Source organism: Sinohyriopsis cumingii, chromosome 10 (genome assembly GCF_028554795.1).
Source record: "Sinohyriopsis cumingii isolate HCF-2022 chromosome 10, ASM2855479v2, whole genome shotgun sequence".
NCBI classification, from domain to species: Eukaryota; Metazoa; Mollusca; class Bivalvia; order Unionida; family Unionidae; genus Sinohyriopsis; species Sinohyriopsis cumingii.
The window spans coordinates 65,679,720-65,700,391 of NC_142970.1; the positions used below are offsets into that span (position 1 = coordinate 65,679,720).

A 20,672-nucleotide genomic window follows, 5' to 3' on the forward strand; every position below is an offset into this window, starting at 1 on the left:
ATAAACCCATTTATGGGGACCCTGAGTGGCGGATTGGTCTAAAGTGTTCTCTGTTACGGATCACTGTCATCTTACCTGTCTGCGTGGGTTCAAGTCTTGGATTCGGCCAATGTGTGTATGAGAGAAACCTTGCCAGTAGCTTCTCATGGGTCAGTGATTCTTTATGGGGTTTTCCCAGGTTCTTCCTCCACCATTAATACTGGCCGCAATCGTGTGCTGAAAAATAGCATTACATCGTACAACAACAACAACAATAAACCCATTTATGCTACTGAGCTGTGTCATATTGCAGTGCTTTTCTGGACTTGTAGGTTTTCCGGGGTTCTTCTCCCACCAGTTACATTGACTGCCATATATAGCCTATCAACAACATACTTACTTACTTACATGCATACATTCATCCATACATACACATGTACATACATACATACAAACATACATACATACATACACACATACATACATACATACATACATACATACATACATACACACACACACATACATACATGCTAACATATTTATACATTCATAAATGCACATATAAATACACACACATTGACATGTTTACTTTGTCACAAATTGTGTGGGGTTGGTGCTAACTTGCGTAAAGGTAATAATAAATGTAAAGAAATGCTCTAAGTCAGGGACCTTTTATTTTGACTGTGTGAAATTGTGATGAGATGTTTAATAAGGAGAATACAACTAAAAAACATGAATAATGTATTTGGTTACATGTAACATATGTAATACAGAAATGCCATAATATGCCAAAGAGTAAGTATTTTGAAAATTAGCCTTGAATTCTTAGTGTGGCGTTAGAAAGCTGCTTAGTTAGAATGGCACGATATTACTGTTATATTAAGCCTGCATCAACAGCAATGAATTGAACTGGTTGAACCAACACGAGCATCTTATACATCTTTCACGTCTTTTGGTACACAGCATAAAATTCTAGTACATAGTGTCCTGCCTATGTACTCATATTCCAGGATCTAGTTCTTATCCCCTTCCTTCCAGTCTGGATTCAAACCTGAAAGAGAAAAGAATTTTACTGTGAAGCATGTTTTCAGCGACCACTTCCCTTTCTTTGTCTTTACCATAACAGTTCAGTGCAACACCAACAATCAAAATGCTGATTGAAGTTCAAAAATGTTTTGAAAAGTTGAAAATAAGGTCAGTCACCAGAATCTGGGATCCTTAGGCAAGGTATTTTTAATCAAGACTGACTAAACAGGAAACCAAACATTTTCCGCAAATTATGTTTCTTCTGGAAAACTTACAAATCTCATTAATGTAAGGAACATAAGCTCTACTAGCTCCCAAATCAAGCCCTCCCAGAGACAAAAGCACACCATTTCTGTCCCTATCACATAGACAAAGTGTAATAACCCTTGCCCATCACCAGGTGGCACCAGTATACTGGGCGGATCATCAATTAATGGGATTCTCAAATTGGGCGGGGGGAATGGAAGGGTATTAAAATAATTTGATTGGATAAGTATTCTTGGAGAAACAGATTAACATTAGAGAGTAGATAATGTGAGACGGAATGTTGAGCATCCTACCAATACTTTGATGGATGAAGAACTGGATTCCCTATATAATGGTCAAACCATTCTCGTAACTTGCGACCAGCACAACTGGAGGTGATGTGATTAAGCCTGGGAAGAAATAATAGCTTCTTACCATATAACATTTCAAGGCCAATCCAATGAATGCTACACAGGGTACCACTCCATATGTTGTGATAATGCCAATTGGGTCTGGTGGCTGCTTATGCAGATGTATGAGAGACATTCCTGTGGTCGTGCTACTGGTCAGGAACGATACTATCTCACTCATTATGCTATCCCATAAATGAGTGTACTGGAAAAAAGGGGCGCCAATGAGACGGCAAGGTCATCCACAAAGGGCACATGTAGAGGCAACCAAGGGGATAACATCTGCCAAGACATAACAGGATATGCAGCAACTCCGTGGCTGTGATATATTTCTTGTCTGAAATTGATTTGGTGAGGATGATGATTTGGACCTAACGAAGGTGGAAGATGTACCAGGCTGAGGTGGGTGAGAATTCCATACCCCAATAGAGGAACTAATGGGAATATGGCTACATTGCCAGAATAATGTCAATGTTAGTTTGAAGGCCAAATATATTAATTAAGATCCCCAGCAATGTGAACACTAAATGGCTCTACTAGACGAGCATAGGATGATATGTAAGAAAGATGGACAATTCGGTCATAGCTGATACAGCATAAAAACATGAGATTTGTCTAGACTATGGATCAATTGTCAGATGGCTATAGACACAGTACAGTTGGCAGTTGAGACAGCATCAAAACTGAGGTACAGCTAGATGGTATGGATTGAGAGCGGGACAAATGGACCGTACGGTTGACAGTCAACATGACATAAAAACTGAGGTGCGGCTAGACTGTATGACTTACGCAAGTTAGCTATAAACACATGTGAGGGAACTTACAGGCCATGACTGGACATGCAGTGCAACTTAAAACACAAGGGCTATCTAGAATTGAGTGTAAACTCCCCCAATGGGTTGAAGAGAAAAGAGAGGAACAAGAAATTAATAGTTAACTGCATTAATAATGCCAGAGACCCTGACTGTACCAGGGGTGATAAATACGGTATGTGCGATCAATAACGTCAACACTTTCTTTTATTATGTAGCCATTTAAAACCATGCAGTCAGAGAATGCTGAAACTACATCTGCATTGGTGAAAAAATTCACATAAATATGGCCAAAATTAACAAAATAATGTATGCCATCTGTAGAATAATCCATTATACATCTGAAAATCCTCAATATATGTGATGAATTGAAAAACAAATTTCCTTTTTGCAAGGTGATGTGAAAGACATATTGTCAGTTCACAGCAAAAGCCTAAACCTAGTGCCATCTATCATTGGATAGTGGAGGTAATGGGCAAGCGATAATGCCCTTTGTCTATATGACATAGAAAAGATGAGTTTTCATCTTGGGGAGGACTGGACATTGTCCTAATTGTAGCAAAAGTGCCAATATTTTATTGATGATCAATATAAATCTTAAATATTCCTATGCCAGTATGCATTGTCAAATTTAGTCAAACCAGGTCGTTTGCCAGTGGATCAGCATCACTCACAGTCACTCTGTCAAATTTTTTACAAATTCACTTCAAAGAAAAGTCATTTTAAATGTTTCTATTTTAGTTTTTAGGAATGGTGACCATAATGGATGGCATCATAAGCACAAATTCCATACTGGATGGCATCATAAGCAAAAATTCCATACTGGATGGCATCATAAGCACAAATTTAATACTGGATGGCACCATAAGCAAATATTCCATACTGGATGGCATCATAAGCAAAAATTCCATACTGGATGGCATCATAAGCAAAAATTCCATACTGGATGGCATTATAAGCACAAATCCCATACTGGATGGCATCATAAGCACAAATTCCATACTGGATGGCATCATAAGCACAAATTCCACACTGGATGAAATCATAAGCACAACTTTTAAATGTCTTCATACCAGAATGCTTTCCATCAAATTTCATTCAATTATACTAAATGATTGAGGAGAAGAACTAATTTAAAAGAATTTCTACCTTAGTAACTGTATTTTTTGGTGGATTGGTATCATTTGTACAAACTTTATAGTTCCACATACCAGGATGCTTTATATAAATTTAATCAAACTTTGTCCAATTGTTTTTAAAATAGGATTTTTCTACTTTTAATGAAGGTGGTCCTATCTGAAGATAGATAAGCATCATGTGTGTAAATCTGAAGGTCTTCATGCCAGGATTATTTCTGTGACTTTTGTCCAATCCTGTTGAACAAGTCTGTATAAGTTGCTTAAATTTTTGCAATGTTGGCCAAATTTGATGGTATTGTCAGCTATATAAACTTGAAAGTCCTCTGGACCTGGATGCTTTCTGTCAAATTTTTTAACTTGTTATTTAAACGATTTTATTGTCTAGTAATGATGGCTGTATTTTATGGCGGTTAAGCTTCCATGTTAAAAATAAAAAAAGGTTTTCATGTCAGGATGCTTTTTGTCAGGTTCAAGTTTCATGATCAGTTTTGGACTAGTCACTTACACGTGTACCTAGTTTGATCAACTGATGCCATTTTTATAATACATCAGCATCCATTATATAAACTCAAAATCCCTCTATACCATGAAGCCTTCATTAAAATTGTGTCCCTTTTTCTGTTCATCTGGTTTTGAAAAGATGTCATATAAAGATTTTTCTATGGATAGTAACAGCTGCCATATTTAATATCAGGCCAGCATCAATTGTATAAACCTGAAATGACCTCAGGCCAGGATGCTTCCTGTCATATTTGGTCAAATTCTATTCTGAAGTTATGGAAGAGAAGTCATGTAAAGGTTGTTTAAATTTTAGTAAAAGTGTCTATTCTTAGACTAGTTTTAGTATCAATGGCCATATTAAAGTTCTTCCTGCCAGGATGATTTTTGTCAGGTAAGATAAATACTGTTCAGCAGTATTTTAAAAACAGTTTTCACTAATTGTTAGTAATGGCATCAATATTTGATGGCGTATCAGAATAATTTACACAAACACGAAAGCCCTTCAAGCAAACCAAACAAACTCATAATTGTGATAAGGACTGAGTTTAAATCATATCAACTGTTGTCAGATGCTGGGACAGACCATACGTTCACAGTGAGCCAGATGAGCTAACAAATTTAAATGTTTACACAACTGAGACTACAGTAAACCTGTCCTGTGACACAAAAGAGTAGTCTCTCAAAACTGAAAGCCTTTCATAGCAGGTTTGTGTAAGATTATCATTTTTTGAGGGGCCCTGAGTGGCTGAGTTGCCTAAAGCACTCACTGTTACGGATTACTGCCACCTCACCTCTGTCTGCGTGGGTCTGAGTCTTGGATTCAGCTAACATGGTATGTGAGAAAGCTTGCCAGTAGCTTCTTGTGGCTCGATGGTTCTTTCCTGTGTTTTCCCGGATTCTTCCTGCACCATTTATTCTGGCTGCCATGTTTAGGATGGAAAAATATCCACATGCATTTTATTTTGTTCATTATTCTTGTTAAAATATTGCAATCATTTCATCTCAAATTAATTTTGTTTTATCAATAAAGATATACATTTATAATGAAACATTGGCTATTATATTTGAAGATCATCTGTATATATAGAATACCATACAAATGGCAAAATTAGTGAGGTAATATTTATGTATTCCTTCTATAAGCTAACTTGATATGCCCATACATTTTTGACTCACTTCAATGGTAGCATAAGAATACATACTCATCCTGTGTACGATTCAGCTGCTTTGATTTGCTTTAGGTAGATTTGGAAGATTATATATATATATATATATATATATATATATTGCAAATATATATATTTGTGCTTATAATGCCATCCAGTATGGAATTTTTGCTTATGATGCCATCCAGTATGGAATTTTTGCTTATGATGCCATATATACACATGAATGACATCAAAAGACAGAATTAACCCATTCAGAATAAAAATAAAATTTAAAGACAAAGCCCAAATTCTTAATTCACAGATGACACAAAACAGACTCTAAGCTCTATAAACAATGAGTGTAAAAGGTTTACATCACAGTGAACAGATGATGACTTGGTGTGGATTTCAATAACAGTAAGATAAAACACAAAAGCCTTTTATAATAAAACGATAATCATTTATTAAAGACAAGGTCAAAAACCTCAATCACCCCAGGCATTAAGGTTTGAATACAAACATAAATGAAGTTACTCATTAAGCCCTTTCATAAAACTTCTCATTAGTACAATGCCGAGGTTTGCAGTTTTTCACATAAGGTAAATAAATGATACAAACCCTAAATTGACATCTGTAACTGTTACAGTGCTTTGCAATGAAGCAATGGTTAATCATAATGGGGATTTACAAGACTTCGGCACAGCAATGGTGTTAGTGAAATGTACTCTAGTATGGATTACGGCCTGTAACATACGACAACTACCTGCAACACTTATAGATTTTAGAAACAGGTAGTCAGACTCGACAATTCTTTTTTTCTCTATCATAAATGTCCATGGCTTCAAAGGATAAAGGTCAGTGGTATTTATTTTTTTCTGATGATGTCATACATAGCAGGGTAGTTTTCAAATAATCGGCACTTTACCTTGGAATACTTCTAAGTGATTAGAATGGTTTAAATAAATGTCAGCTGTGTTCAGTTTCTGTGGCCGCTGGTGGTGTTCGTATGGAGCCTACTAACAACAGTGTGTTTATATAATTAAATCAATTCATGCATGATGATTGTGATTATGGTAGTCACTCATAGCAGAAGTCTCAAGACAGGTTCTACACTAAATGAAACAATCATTAATTTGGTTATACTAATATTAAGAGACCCTTGTGGAACTAGTGTATTGCTTTCACTTGCCAGATACCTGCCTAATTGCCAAAATGCTCTAACAGTAAGATGATTTTTGTTGAAATGTTATTCATTGCCTATGCTATGAAAAGAATTCTTTCACGATTTCTGATGCATGATCTCCATTTGCAATTTTATTTTGGTTGATGCCATTAAAACAGTTGTGCTCCTCAGTACTTTCAAAGACACGACTATTTCAATTCACTTCTGTCTGGTTTGTCTCAGTGTCTACTATAGAAACTTCAAAACGTGGCCGTTATAATTATCATTACAGTACAAAGAACCGAGTACACATCCCCCCATTCCGTAACTTTCACTAGCTACCTGATCAACTCAGAATAAAAACAAATCTCTCCACTATGCTACATTTTGTTGACTGGTTTCAGCCCAATATACCTATCTGACCTCACCCATGTGTACACACTGTCTAGAAACTTGTGCTCCTCTTCTGACACTCACATTCTCATCGTTCTTACTGTGAAAACAAACTCATACGGCCAATGTTTTTTTGCTTACCAAGGAACAGTGATGTTGAATAAATTGTCCATATATCTTAGACACAAGGATAATGTGTTCTCATTCAAGAGTGTTCTTAAAATTCACCTATTTCAAGAAGAGACATAATAATGATTATTTCCTTAATTAATATTAGCATCTTTTTGTTTTGTAATTGCTGCATGTTTTTATGTGTTGTCTAATATTGTAATATGCTATGTATTAAGTCCACATTATTATTATTAATATTATTATTATTATTATTATTATTATTGTGCTTGGTTGCGACCATGGATACCTTTGCTACTGACAGACTTTAGAGTGCAAAAATTATTATAAAAGTTTATCTTAGAACAGCCAGACAAAGATATATAATTGCAGTAATAATTAGAATACCTCCAGAATGCACAATCAGCTTATAATTTTTGGATCTCTACCCTATAAAACAGATGAATGTACATATGAATGGCTACCACATTCTTGTCAAGTGCTGGGAGAATAGTTCTGAAGGCACCTGTCAGCGTAAGTCCATCTCTTCATTTTTATGGAGATCTACCAATTCGTTAGAGCAACAGTAAGGGTGGGGGGCATTATTAGATAGCCAACACCCTATAAATTTCCTCAACGGCAGCTGGAATCTGTTACTTGGTCAGATATGAGTAAAATGTGAAGAATAGTGGATTTGAAGCAGTTCCAATTGCGTTTACTTGCAGCATGAGAGAAGATATACCAGGTGGTATGAAGACTCAATTTCATGAAAACATCACTATCTCTCACTTGTGGGCAAGCAGTGAACATAAGAACCTTTGGCACTGCCAGCTTGTTTACATGGCAAATGGCCACCCTGAAAGCTGGCGGTACAGAAGATCTTCCAGTACCGGCCACTCCCAAGATCTGGCTGGATAGAGCGATTTCTCTCTCACTGAAATCTCTGCCATAGAAAGGACATGTTGCCCATGGCATGATTGGATGGACGGATGGATATGTCACTAAGATCCCCGTATATCAAAGCTGGCTGGACCGATTCTACCAAAAGGTCCCCATATTTGCAATGGCTGGACTGCTGGTAACTGCGATTTTGATATGCAATAGCTCCAATGTCTCCAGTGTTAAAGGTGTGTGGTTGGCACGGATGCTGGCGATATATAAGATGGTCTGGGCAATATTGCTACCAGCTACACCAAAAGCCTGGCTGAAAGCTCAATGATATGGTGAGATGGTGGTATTAAAAGGTGAAGTCCTGAAAGGAGACAAAATCACTCAAAAATTGCCAGAAATGGTAAAATAATGCATACAACCTGCAGTAGATTGATAAATCTGCATGGCTAGATTGTTGTGGGATGAATAGTACAATTTGTGATCTGTGCAACAGGGAAAAACGGTGGTACCTAGGGGAGGTAATGGACAAGAGTTATTGCCCTTTGTCTATTGCGTGCTCTCTCTCTCTCTCTCTCTCTTCAGGTAAAGATGATTGTTTTTGTCTTATTGTTGTGCTGGATTTGTGAGATAGCAGGCTAATATTCCTAACGTAATGTGATTAAAAGGAGAAATTCCCATTTCTGCCCAAAACTGAATTTCATATGATGTTTCAGTTGCTTGGATTTTGGTGTTTTAGCATGGGAAGTAACCAAAACTCAAGACATATCAATAATCTTTAATCAATGAAGTCAAACAAATCCTGTTTTATGCTCATGAGTAATCTAACCATTATGAATCTCTTTATTCCTTTCAGCATTAATTCTGAGCACACATAGCATAATAAATGTTGATAAAATTCAAACAGTGAAGCCAACTAACCCTACCAAAATAATAAAATGTACTGCTTAAAATCAGGAAATAAACCATCTGGATATGTTAAAGCCAGTTCACAGATGAACACAGGCTATTTTACCATAAATATACTACACTGGAAGAGGTGTGAAAAATGTGAGAGCAAAATTTCAATAATAATTTTGTGTGCACTTCAGATTTCAGGAGGAAAGCCCTACCATCCTGAAGGTTCACATGTATGTACAGTTTGTCTTCAGGACCATTACTACAACGTTTGATTAAAACTGGTACAGTAGTTTAGTACAATAAGTTGAAAATAGCATTATGGCCAGGCTATTAATGCAGGGTCATACAATAAGCTTGCTTGGACTTATGACAAGCTGTGCAAAAGGGGAGGTATCATCACAGACCACACTGTACCTATCTCTCTTGACCTTGTTGGAGAGGCCCCAGTTAGCTGTGCAATCACTGTTGATCTATCACCTCTATCTGAGCAGGTTTGATTCTCTGGCTCGTTTTTAATGGGTATGTGACAACGCTTGTCAGTAGCTTCCCTTGAGGTTTTCTTCTGCTGAAAAATGGAATTAAACACATAACAACATCCTGATCGTGCTCATTAATTGTCATTCACATTTTCTTCCATTTGAACTTAATTTATCAAGTCATTAATAGTTTAAGCTGTTCTCTACAGTTTCATGTTCTGCATAGGACTAGGTTTTAAAGAAAAATAATTTCCCTGGTTTTCCTCACTGGTTATACTGGCTATTTAAAAAAGACCTTTATATATCTTAGGTATTGTTCAAAGAACTTTCAATTCCCTTTATTTTGATTTATGATTGTTGTATTATGGGTTCTAGATTTATACTTGGCCTTACTTCAAATGTATACCTTTCAAACAACAGCTGGCTATGCTTGGTCATTTTGAGCCAATATTTTGTTTACATTTTATGATAATTCATTCATTGCACTGTCAGAAGCTGGTATTGTCTATTGTGTCAAAATTCCTTTTCCTTATTTTAATAACTGCTAAAGATAGTGTACTTTAAACTAATTAAGGCTGATCTTTTGAGCACAAGAGAACAGTCATTTTAGTTAACTGTTTGATAATGTATATTTACCACAAGTATGATACCCAAAAAACTTTCAGCCACAGTATATGAAAGTAATGCTGAGGTATGCCAAGATTCTCTCCACTGTGCATGCTGCAAGTACAAATGACTTTACCTTACACCGGCCACTTTCTAAGAATTTCATAATATCTAGAGTGTCCCATTATGTGTTCCAACCATAACTGATATAACGTATAATTTGAAATCTCACCATGTTGATAGCACTGAAAGATGCATTATCTACTTTTCTCACCTACATGAAACCAATCACTTTCTGCACATGCACACAGAGGAAATGGCATCAATTGGGAAACCCATCTAATTAAGGCCAGCATTTTTGCTAATTGAATTATTTCCACAATCCTTATATAATTATGCTCATTTATTAAGTCCAGTCCAACTGCATACTGCAGAGACTCAGATCTGCACTGGCAGATTAGGGTCTGTAACATTTGCAGTGGAACTTAACTTACAAACTAGTATATGTGTAAAGAATAACTAAATAGACGCTTAAAAAAATGAAATATTCTTGAGTATACATAATTGTTGTAATCATTGTTCATCTTAATAAATATAGTGTGCAAACATTAAGTACACAAATACTGAAGCAATCTGTTGAATGTAGGCTCAAACTTGAACACAACAAATACAGTATGTAAACATTAAGTACACAAATACTGAAGCAATCTGTTTAATGTAGGCTCAAACTTGAACACAACAAATACAGTATGTAAACATTAAGTACACAAATACTGAAGCAATCTGTTGAAAGTAGGCTCAAACTTGAACACAACAAATACAGTATGTAAACATTAAGTACACAAATACTGAAGCAATCTGTTGAATGTAGACTCAAACTTGAACACAACAAATACAGTATGTAAACATTAGGTACACAAATACTGAAGCAATCTGTTGAATGTAGGCTCAAACTTGAACACAACAAATACAGTATGCAAACATTAGGTACACAAATACTGAAGCAATCTGTTGAATGTAGACTCAAACTTGAACACAACAAATACAGTATGTAAACATTAGGTACACAAATACTGAAGCAATCTGTTGAATGTAGACTCAAACTTGAACATGTACATCCCACCCATCCTCACCAGCAATATGTGTCATTGTGATTTCAGTAGAAAAGAATGGGTTTTAAGCCAATTTGTCTCTAAGTACCAGGATAGAACAAACATGGTGTGGCCCTGTGATAATTATATTTTAGATTGTATCTTTATTATTTATGAGGCAGAACTTTTGAAATCTACACAATAGCTTAGGATATAATGAGTATTACCATAATAAACTGATAAAAAATGACTCATTGACAAGTTTTCCAATTCAGATTTACATTATTATTAACTTCCATGTACAATTTCTCAAAATATATAAAAGCTGAATGTCAGAACATTTACTTCTAAATCTGTTTGTAATCAATCTGTAGATAATTAGTTCAAGGAAAACAATTAAAAAAAAAAACATACACAGAGACTTCTTAAAATCTTATTATTTGCCTGAACAACATTTAAAGAATCTGTCCATATATGTGACTTTCCTAATAGTCTTCCCAACAGTGCCATGAGAAAAGTAATAGGGATGAACAGTTGATAAACTATTACGATTACATGAAATAAATCTAGGACTATTTTTATCTGATAACAATTTAACATACAGGTTCGATGGTACAAGTGTGGCCAATTGCCATCTTCAGTCCTCCACACTGGTTGTTCATCATCTGCCAAGAAACCCAAAGGTATAAAATGACAAGAAAATACACAGTGTACAGAATTATTGTAAAATTTATATCATTCCACGAGTACCAATCTTTGATTCCTCTGAATAGGAAGTTTTGCTAAGTCATAGAAAATAATGTGACTAGTGAAACTGAGCTTAATGTAGAGTAAGCATAAATCACAGAAATATGAAACATGGATCACAGAGAAGTAGTGTAGTAAATCTAATGACTGAAGATATCCCACTAATCAGAACCATAAGGTAGTCAAGTTTGTTCAACCATAGGTCTGCTTAAATTACAGTGTCAAGGTACTATATGTGTTTGACCTAGACATTAATAATTACGACACTAATATCTTCATGTGAGCCCTGGTTAGCCCAGTACTCTAAAACACTTGCCTTTACTGATCACTATCACTGCCGTCTCACGAGCCGAGTGTTCGGGATCAACTGGTGACAATCAGGTTACAAATTATAAATTGATGAATGAAATGACACATTTTTGTTTATTTTTTAAATTCCGGATGCCTTTTCGCTTACAGATTGGTAGGGGAGTATAAGCTAATGGAAGAGTGTGCAAATACTGCACTGCATTTTCAGTCACAAAGTTTCTGACAAGTGGTTTGACAAAATAACAAATATGAGGTAATGAATGAACAAATGTCACAAATTTAATTTATAATGATTATTAAAACAGTCCCTCACATGCTGTGAAATACATACGAGACATTAGTTAATCATGACATTTATCTATCCTTCACCAGTCAACATTTTAGATCACACTAATAAATCAAACAAAAGAAAAAGAACTTCAATAATTTGTATATAAGAATTTATCTATTAAAAAATTATTTACAGTTTTTAATAGTGCAGACTTTTATAAGGTTTTTGAATAAGAAAAGTGAATCCTGTGTGAATTGTATACAAATAATGTGCAAAAAGATCTATTTACAGCTGAAACATTTAAAATCCTTATGCCAACATATTAAAAAATATAGCATGCAAAAATGAAATATAACAATACATTAAAATCTAAGAAGAAAGTAAGGGTCAAATGAACTAAAGTCTTTTACAGTTTCACTCTTAACAAAATAAACAAATTTTAATAATTTCATCTCAGTACCTCATTTGCTTTATATATCAATACATTGTTCACATTCAATCTCTTGCAAAAGCTGCTGAAATTTCTTAACGCGAATGTCGGGAATGTTTAACCAAAACTGCAAGATTACATACCAAACTGGGTCTCTCAAATTCAGCCTCGTTCCTAAGTACCACACCAAGCTTTTCTACATCGACATTTTCTTCACTTTCTTGCATTTTGTGGATTCTGGTATAAAGAAATTTAAAAAAGTCATCTATACGATTCCGGAAAAGAGTATAGAGTTTCATGTTTCTTCATTAATGCTTAACCAATTGTATGTAAAGAGAAGTCATAAACCAAGCCCTCCCAAGCCAAAAATATGTTCAGCATGTCTTTGTTTTGTCTTAGCAATAAAAGTGAAAAACTGTCATCTGCTTTTCACAGTGAAAATCAGAAAAGAGCGGCTTCTACATGGATAGAGGAATTGGAGAATTAGTGCCAAATCAAAAATGCATTTCCTGGAGGGGGGTGGGGGGCATGGGATGCTGTCCAAGATCATGACTGGACAAGTATTATCAAAGAAACATTTAACTCCAAACTTGACTTCCTCCTTGAATTACCCAATCATAATATTCATAGCTGAACATTACTCTATTTTAATAAAATAAGTAAAGCAGCTTCAAGTCTTGTTTGAGATGGATGCAGCCTCGAGAAAACATTTTGATTCAGCAAATCCAGTGGATTTATCTGTGTCATTACAAAACTGCTGAGTAGCCTGGAGAATTAAGACAGAGTATTGTTCTGCTGAATTTAGCTATTTGGTATGAAAGGTCTCTCATGAAAAAGCTGGCATCACTGACTACCATTCTGGGAATCAAATGATTCTGGTCAGAAGCAATTATTCTCAAATGCTAAGGAGGGGTCATGCTACCAGATGAAGTGGGCAACTAAGTTGCCTAAAAAATGACAACTTTGCCTTTTACTATTAAGAAACCAAAAATGACTTGGCCCTGTGATTTTGTTACATGCACATTGAGTGTCCATGGTTTTTCAGATGCTCCCTCAGCGTAGCCAGTTATTTCCGATGATATGTTCTAGCTCAAGGTAAAATGTAGGCATCAAACTGCTGGTGTTGATTTCAACTGCAGCAAAATGTAGGTATCAAACAGCTGGTGTTGATTTCAATTGCAGCAAAATGTAGGTATCAAACAGCTGGTGTTGATTTCAATTGCAGCGACAAAAAAAAGACTCCTGCACATTCACAGGCACGTGTTTTGATAGCTGATAGACCATTAACCCCTTCCCAAGTAAGGTAGGCTATTGCAGAGATGTGTAATATATGTGTCTGGTTATTGCAACAATCACTGGCTGATATCCACAAAATATCATGTGAGGATAAAAACATACAAATCTGTGTTTCTATATTTAAACAATAGCATCTAAATATCAATTTGTGTTTTAGAACAGAATCGGTGACCTGAAGATTTTAATAGCCGCATGTGCACTATTTTCTTCATAAAATCAGACTGAAACCACAAGTGAACCTGTCAGGGGGAAATAATGGCAGACATCGCTGTGTCTGGGAAGCTTCACTTTGTTATAGAGTGGAACCTGTCTTGAAAGACCACCCCATCTGCCAAAACATAATGGTCTCTCATGACAGGTGGTCTCTCATAACAGGTTATAACAATATATAATCTCTAAATCTGTACATGGAGAACCTGGTCTCTCAAGACAGACGGTCTCTCATAGCAGTGGTCTCTCAAGACAGGTTTTACTGTATTGTCTCTTTTTGGAAACATTTGGGCCTTTTGTTGTGGAATTCGAGAAGCGCTGCAAGTTGTTTTCACTCATTTTTGTGAAAATACGGGGGTAACAAGCAGCGAAGCAAATAGTCTTTAACCAATGCCTGATGTTACTACACATACATAGACAAATAATAAAACCATAAATGTGCAATTCTATCAATGGACTGTTGTAATGAAGCTAAAATGTTGAGTGCTTTCATTAAGAAAGCTCTTCTTTCTAAAAACTGTCGCACAGTTGGCTGTCTCAATTCAGTTGGGAAAAAGGTTCAAGTTCATTCATATACCAACATTATTGCTTGACTGTGTTATATATGAATAGATAATGTAATGTTTTATAGGTAACGAAGAAACTGAGACAAACAAAATGGTGTGAAGATTGGTGCATTTGCTCATGTACATAAAGCAAGGGTTGTTTCAAACAAGTTTACCAAATATTTTTCAACTGCCATTTGATAGTGCACTTTATAAAGTAATTTTTTTTCTTCTTTTGGCTAGTTGAATAAGCAATTTTTAATAACTTGCAATTGCAATACTGTAATCTGGTTACTCCTATCAATTAAAATTCATCACAATATATAGCTTTAACAGTGCTCTTAAGTCATGTGGCCAAAATACACTGCATAAGCATATGATGGTTTCTGTATGCATACAAAATGTGTTTTTAATACACACATAATTTGTAAAGTTATACGTGAAAATAAAACAATGCTTATAAGAAAAGTTAACTGCAAATATGCATACTGAGAAATAGTGAACAAAATTCAAATAAGATGAAAACACACGCACACACACAGATATATATATATATATATATATATATATATATATATATATATATATATATATATATATATATATATATATATATATATTGTGTCTTACTTTCTGCTTTCCCTGCTTAGCTCTCACTTCTCCCTAAAACTCAAGTCTAGCTTGGCCCCTGGCTAAGCTGTGGCAATGAACCTAATCTCATAAGCCAATATGTAAAAGGAATTTATCTGGTTAATACCTAGTACGCTGAATGGACAACCCAGTGGATCTGCAAGGTAGTCGATGTTCTCTAAACATTATAATCGGGTAATGTATTTGAGGAAATATATATGAACCGCTTGTATCAATTTTCATCTCATAGTTTGATTAAAAATGGGGTTATAAGATGTTTTGTTTGAAATTTGTATACATGCACCATGCACCTTTTACTGAGTAAACACATCTGCAAAGTCTGCTATGATTTCACTGTAAATAATTACAAAACAAATTTGAACACTGCTAGAGATATGTATACATGCACCATGCACATTTCTTGAGTAAACACACCTACATGCTAACCACTCAAGCCAAAATCTGAAGTTTTGAATATCAAGATTTTGTATAGTGTTAATGGCAAAATATGGAGGAACTGTTGAATCAAGTGTTGATAAAAAGAAATTGAAAAATATTTGGTGGCCCAAAATAAGGAATTATAGATTTAAAGAAACAGATTTTAAAAATCTAAACATGAATCACACCCACTGGGTGGTGTAAAGATGATTTAATTCTGTCACCTAGTGGACATGATTCATATTTAGATTTTTATATTGATGCGATCACAAAAGAGATACTAACTAATAGTACTAAAAAGCAATACCATAATAATATTTCTAAGTCTTTATATAACTAATGAATAACAACAGTATAGTGATTAAAAAGGCTGATAAATCAAACTATTATTATTATGAATCAAGAAGATTATGTTAAAGAAGCTGAAAGTCAATTCAGTGATGAAAAATACTACAAACATATTGATGAAGACCCATCAATAGAAATTAAATAAAAAATTTCAACATGCATTAATGAGATTGCTAAAAATAATAATTTTGTATATGAGGAATTTGATACTTTCCCTCTTAACATACGTACACATCAATTCTACAGATTACCCAAAACTCATAAAAAATCCTTACAATAATTTACCTTTAAATTATCCAAGACGACCTATTATGTCAGGTTGTAATTCTTATACTGAAAACCTATCCAAATTTATTGATAGTGTTTTAATGAAATCACTTCCTTCATACATTAAAGAAACTACTGATTTCATTAAAAAGTTGAAGTCTATTCCATAGCTATCTGATAACTCAGTTCTGGTATGATTAGATGTAACATCATATACACCAACATTCCACATGCAGATGGTATTGAAGCGTGTAAATATTTTCTTGATAACAATCCTAATAACAGCACACTATCTAGTAAAGATATTTGTAAAATAATAAAACTTATCTTGGAAAATAATTATTTTCAATTTGATAATATGAATTACATCCAAATAATGGGTACGGCAATGGGTAGTCCTATGGCTCCTTCATACACTTCCCTTTTCATAGGTAAATTAGAAAAAGATTTTCTTCAAAACGGAACATTTAATCCATCTGTTTGGTTCAGATTTTTAGATGACATATTTATGATCTGGAACCATTCAACTTAAGAACTGAAAAAAAGTATTGATCGCCTAAATCATTTTCACTGGATGATTAAATTTACTTATACTGCATCTAGTATGTTGTAAAAAATGTAGCATGCAGTATGTTGGACAAACACTTCAACAAGTTTCTAAGAGAATGAATAATCATCACTTTCATATGAATTTTTTACAGAGATCCTCAAATTTCCTCTAATATTTCAACACCGATAATCACTCTTTACTCGATTTTTCTTTCATGCCAATAGATATTGTGCATGGTGACATGAATAGACTCATAAAAGAAACTTATTGGATTCATAAGTTAGATACTTAGTATCCTAATGGCCTTAATGCCAATGCAATATATAACATTGTATATTTTTTAAAATTCTTTAAAATATTTTTTAACATTTTCCTTTTAAAACTGATATATTGTATATCCTTTATTATAACAATATAATTCTATGTATAACCAGGGACAGCACTACCATATAGGCAAACTAGGCAGCCGCCTAGGGCGCTGATTTCAGGGGGCGCATTTCTCCAAATCAACAAGTTTTTAAAAATAAATAAATAAATTTCAGTTTTATTGAGGGTCATTTTTATCCTGGTTTATTTCATACAGGGACAAATAATCGGGTAGTTTCAGTCTGAACGAAACAAGCAAAATAAGTGAGTGAAAATCACGCGTATATGAAACTTTCAGGACGTAATTACGTTGGCATGTTTTTATAGGCTTCGAGTTTTTTCTGTGGAAGAACGCATATTCGAAACCTTCAGTTTGCCATGGAAACAAAAGTGAGATTTTGAATTGTCTTTCTGTCTGCATTTATCCCTCAGCCAAATTTGGTTTCAGGTGTATGAGTATTGAGTGTCTCTGTTCAACTGTCCATTATGCCGTTAGTTCATCACAAATGTCTATCTTTATGTTTGTTTATTCTTGTCTTAATTTTGCAAATAAAATAGTATCAAGTAGTGCTTTTTGTGGGGTGTCCGGACATTTCAGCACAGAGGGGTAAAAAAAAAATTAATTACCCTTGGTCTGTGCTCAAATGTTGAAAAACAAAATATTAAAATATTTATTGTTTATAAATTTTGAAAATGATATTTTCGGGGGGGGGGGGGGGCACAAAAATCTAACCTTGCCTAGGGCGCCAGATAGTCTGGCCCCGGCCCTGTGTATAACTGTTTGACTTTATTTTATTATTGTCTTACATTGTAGGACGTAGCCCCGAGTGGTCTAAAGCGCTCTCCGTTACGGATCACTGCCATCTCACCTCTGTCTGCGTGGGTTCGAGTCTCGGATTCGGCCAATGTGGGTATGTGAGAAAGCTTGCCAGTAGCATCTCGAGAATCGGTGGTTCTTTCCGGGCATTTCCAAGGTTCTTCCTCCACCAATAATACTGGCCGCCATGTTTAGCCTATCGTGTGCTGAATTATTTCGGCGTTAAACCCTACAACAACAACACCATTGTAGGACAATCAGTGTGGTGGTTGGGGGAGCTAAATAGCATGCATGATGTATTACGGTGGCACGTGGAATATATATATATATATATATATATATATATATATATATATATATATATATATATATATATATATATATATATAACATGTGACATTTCAACGAACATCGGGAACAAATTCTAGACAAAAAATTTGCGATCTTGTCCTGTCTGATCAGTTTACCTTTTCTACAAAAGCGGTATGACTAAAATGCGAAAAGCTACCAAAAGTTGCGAAAAGTTACGAAAAGTTCATTCAGATACTTATTTGCGAAATGGATCGACTATAGTTTATTATCAGTTGCAAATAGTATTTCTGTTTCACAAATGAAATTATAATGTGTAATAACTGATTTTCAAAAAACACTATATACAATTTCAACACGATAATTTCAATTTAGTTTGCTAATATGGATGGGATCTATGTGGATGATGTGAAATTACTGCATTATTTAAATCGAATTGATCATTGTTTAGAATCAAACAGAAGATGGCATCAAGAAAAGATCACATGATTTAATTAATTTATGTAAACATAGATACATATATATGATATATTGTTTATTACAACAAAGAGAGCAATATCGATATACATGTTTATTAATGGATAGTCGTACGTTCGTAACACATTTCGCCAGATTATATGGGGAACAAGAAAACTGAGCTCTTACCACTGAGGCCATCGGAGTGGTCGATGCTGATGACTATGATGATGATTTCAATAATGATGATGATGATGTTGTTGAGTATATATGATTTTGTTTGCTTTCAGAGCGCTAGGGAAGGTATAAAGTCCTTGACAGTAGCTGCTGAAAGAGAACATCTCTTTATAAAGAACAATGATTTAGACACCACAGTCCATACAAACTTTGAAGGTATCAGATAGGATCCAGGCTCAAATACCATCGTGGCAGCTTACCATATGTCTTCAAAAACTGCTTTGTACAGTACTGGTGACGGAGACTGCCTGTTCAACTCCTCTTCCACCTACCTCGTCGGCAACGAATCAAAAAGTATAGAACTTGTCCTAAACAAAGTCAAAATTCAGAAATATCCCATGTATTCAGGCTTCTTACTGTGCTCGCCTGACTTTCACGATGAATGTCTGGAATGTCCAACTCTTGGAAAGCCTGTATCAGTTTTTTGTATGATGGCCTTGTCAAATTTGTTAAATTTGAAAGTAGAATCCGTGTACCCTGCAATGAATGGGTCGAAGGATTATAGCTTTGTCAAACTGAATTGTGTATTTACACCAGTGTTATGTGATCTAAAGAAACCAACCATAGCCATCATGTGGACAAAGACAAATACTACAAACAAGAACGGCTTCATCAAGAAAAGAAACGCACTGTGGATTCCCAACCACTTTGTACCCCTGGTATCACTGACTCAAACGTCCGAGCGCGTAGAGTTGACATCGGAATATATTGCGATCAGTGCCTCACCCAAATCCCCATAAATGGCGGAAAAGACTCAAAATGAAAGTATCCGTGAACATCAGTTGGGATCTACAACATGGTTGGAGGAGCCTGCTATGGAAGACATTCAAATTCCACTATCCCAATCAACTTCAGAAATAGAAGACAATCAGAGGGATACGCGCTCACAGCAAATGTATGAATATGAATGAAATGACGATTGCACGTACGTTCCAAATTTATCTACAATACATGAAGAGTCATCTATAAAAAAAAATATAAAAAAACAGGAAGAAAATCACTAGATGCTCATGTTCCTTACATCAACTTTGAACAAATCCTCAGTTCACAAACAGACATCAGTGCAATTGATTCTGAAAAAGACGATGAATTATACCTTGATGAATTCGTGCCAAGTCCTTTAAAGAAGTTCATGGATCTCAAATCTGTCATGGACGTGATGAAAGATCCAAAGGTTGTTCTACAAGAGATCCCATCTGAAAGAAAAGACGGCATGTATTTTATTATCACTAACGTCGACAACATCATGAAACGTACTTCGGGGAAAAGGTCTGAGTTCTGGGACGACTGTGGCGCTTGGACCAAGTGTGCATCATCATCCACAACATTTATTGAAAGAAATGGCACTCTCTTGATGATTGTTAAACGACAAGATGTGTACTGTGTCGAGAGAAACGTCAACAAAAAGCGTATCTACGAGCCATTACAACCACAACCATTAGAGCTCTCCATCAGGACCTGATCATTTCAAGCGGCGGATAACGTGCTTCCAGAAAGCTAATAATATTCTATCTGATATTGCAACCAACATCGCGCTTGCCGAATACATTGGAAAATT

At 35.1% G+C, this 20,672-nt stretch overlaps 1 protein-coding gene across 2 annotated transcripts; it reads right to left on the reverse strand.

Moving 5' to 3' along the window:
• Positions 1–637: 637 nt before the first annotated feature.
• On the reverse strand, positions 638–18,560 carry LOC149790293 (uncharacterized). Of its 2 annotated transcripts, none has more exons than XM_089972337.1 (5): positions 18,103–18,560; positions 12,789–12,882; positions 11,491–11,553; positions 9,130–9,280; positions 638–1,033 (listed from the first exon to the last, which is right to left on the reverse strand). In XM_089972337.1, exons 2-5 carry the CDS (start codon positions 12,870–12,872, stop codon positions 996–998), a joined length of 336 nt encoding a protein of 111 aa, XP_089828463.1. In that variant the 5' UTR covers positions 12,873–12,882; positions 18,103–18,560; the 3' UTR covers positions 638–995. The 2 variants fall into 2 exon arrangements, with proteins under 2 accessions (XP_089828463.1, XP_089828462.1); XM_089972336.1 differs by lacking the exon at positions 18,103–18,560 and adding an exon at positions 15,454–17,888.
• Positions 18,561–20,672: the final 2,112 nt, after the last annotated feature.

Coding starts and splice junctions, on each gene's coding strand:
- LOC149790293 (XM_089972336.1), bottom strand. CDS start 15,569: ATGAAAATTGATACAAGCGGTTCATATATATTTCCTCAAATACATTAC. Junction 12,883..15,453: donor TTGTCCATTCAGCGTACTAG/GTATTAACCAGA, acceptor TCTTTATACCAG/AATCCACAAAATGCAAGAAA. Junction 11,554..12,788: donor AATTTGAGAGACCCAGTTTG/GTATGTAATCTT, acceptor GTTTCTTGGCAG/ATGATGAACAACCAGTGTGG.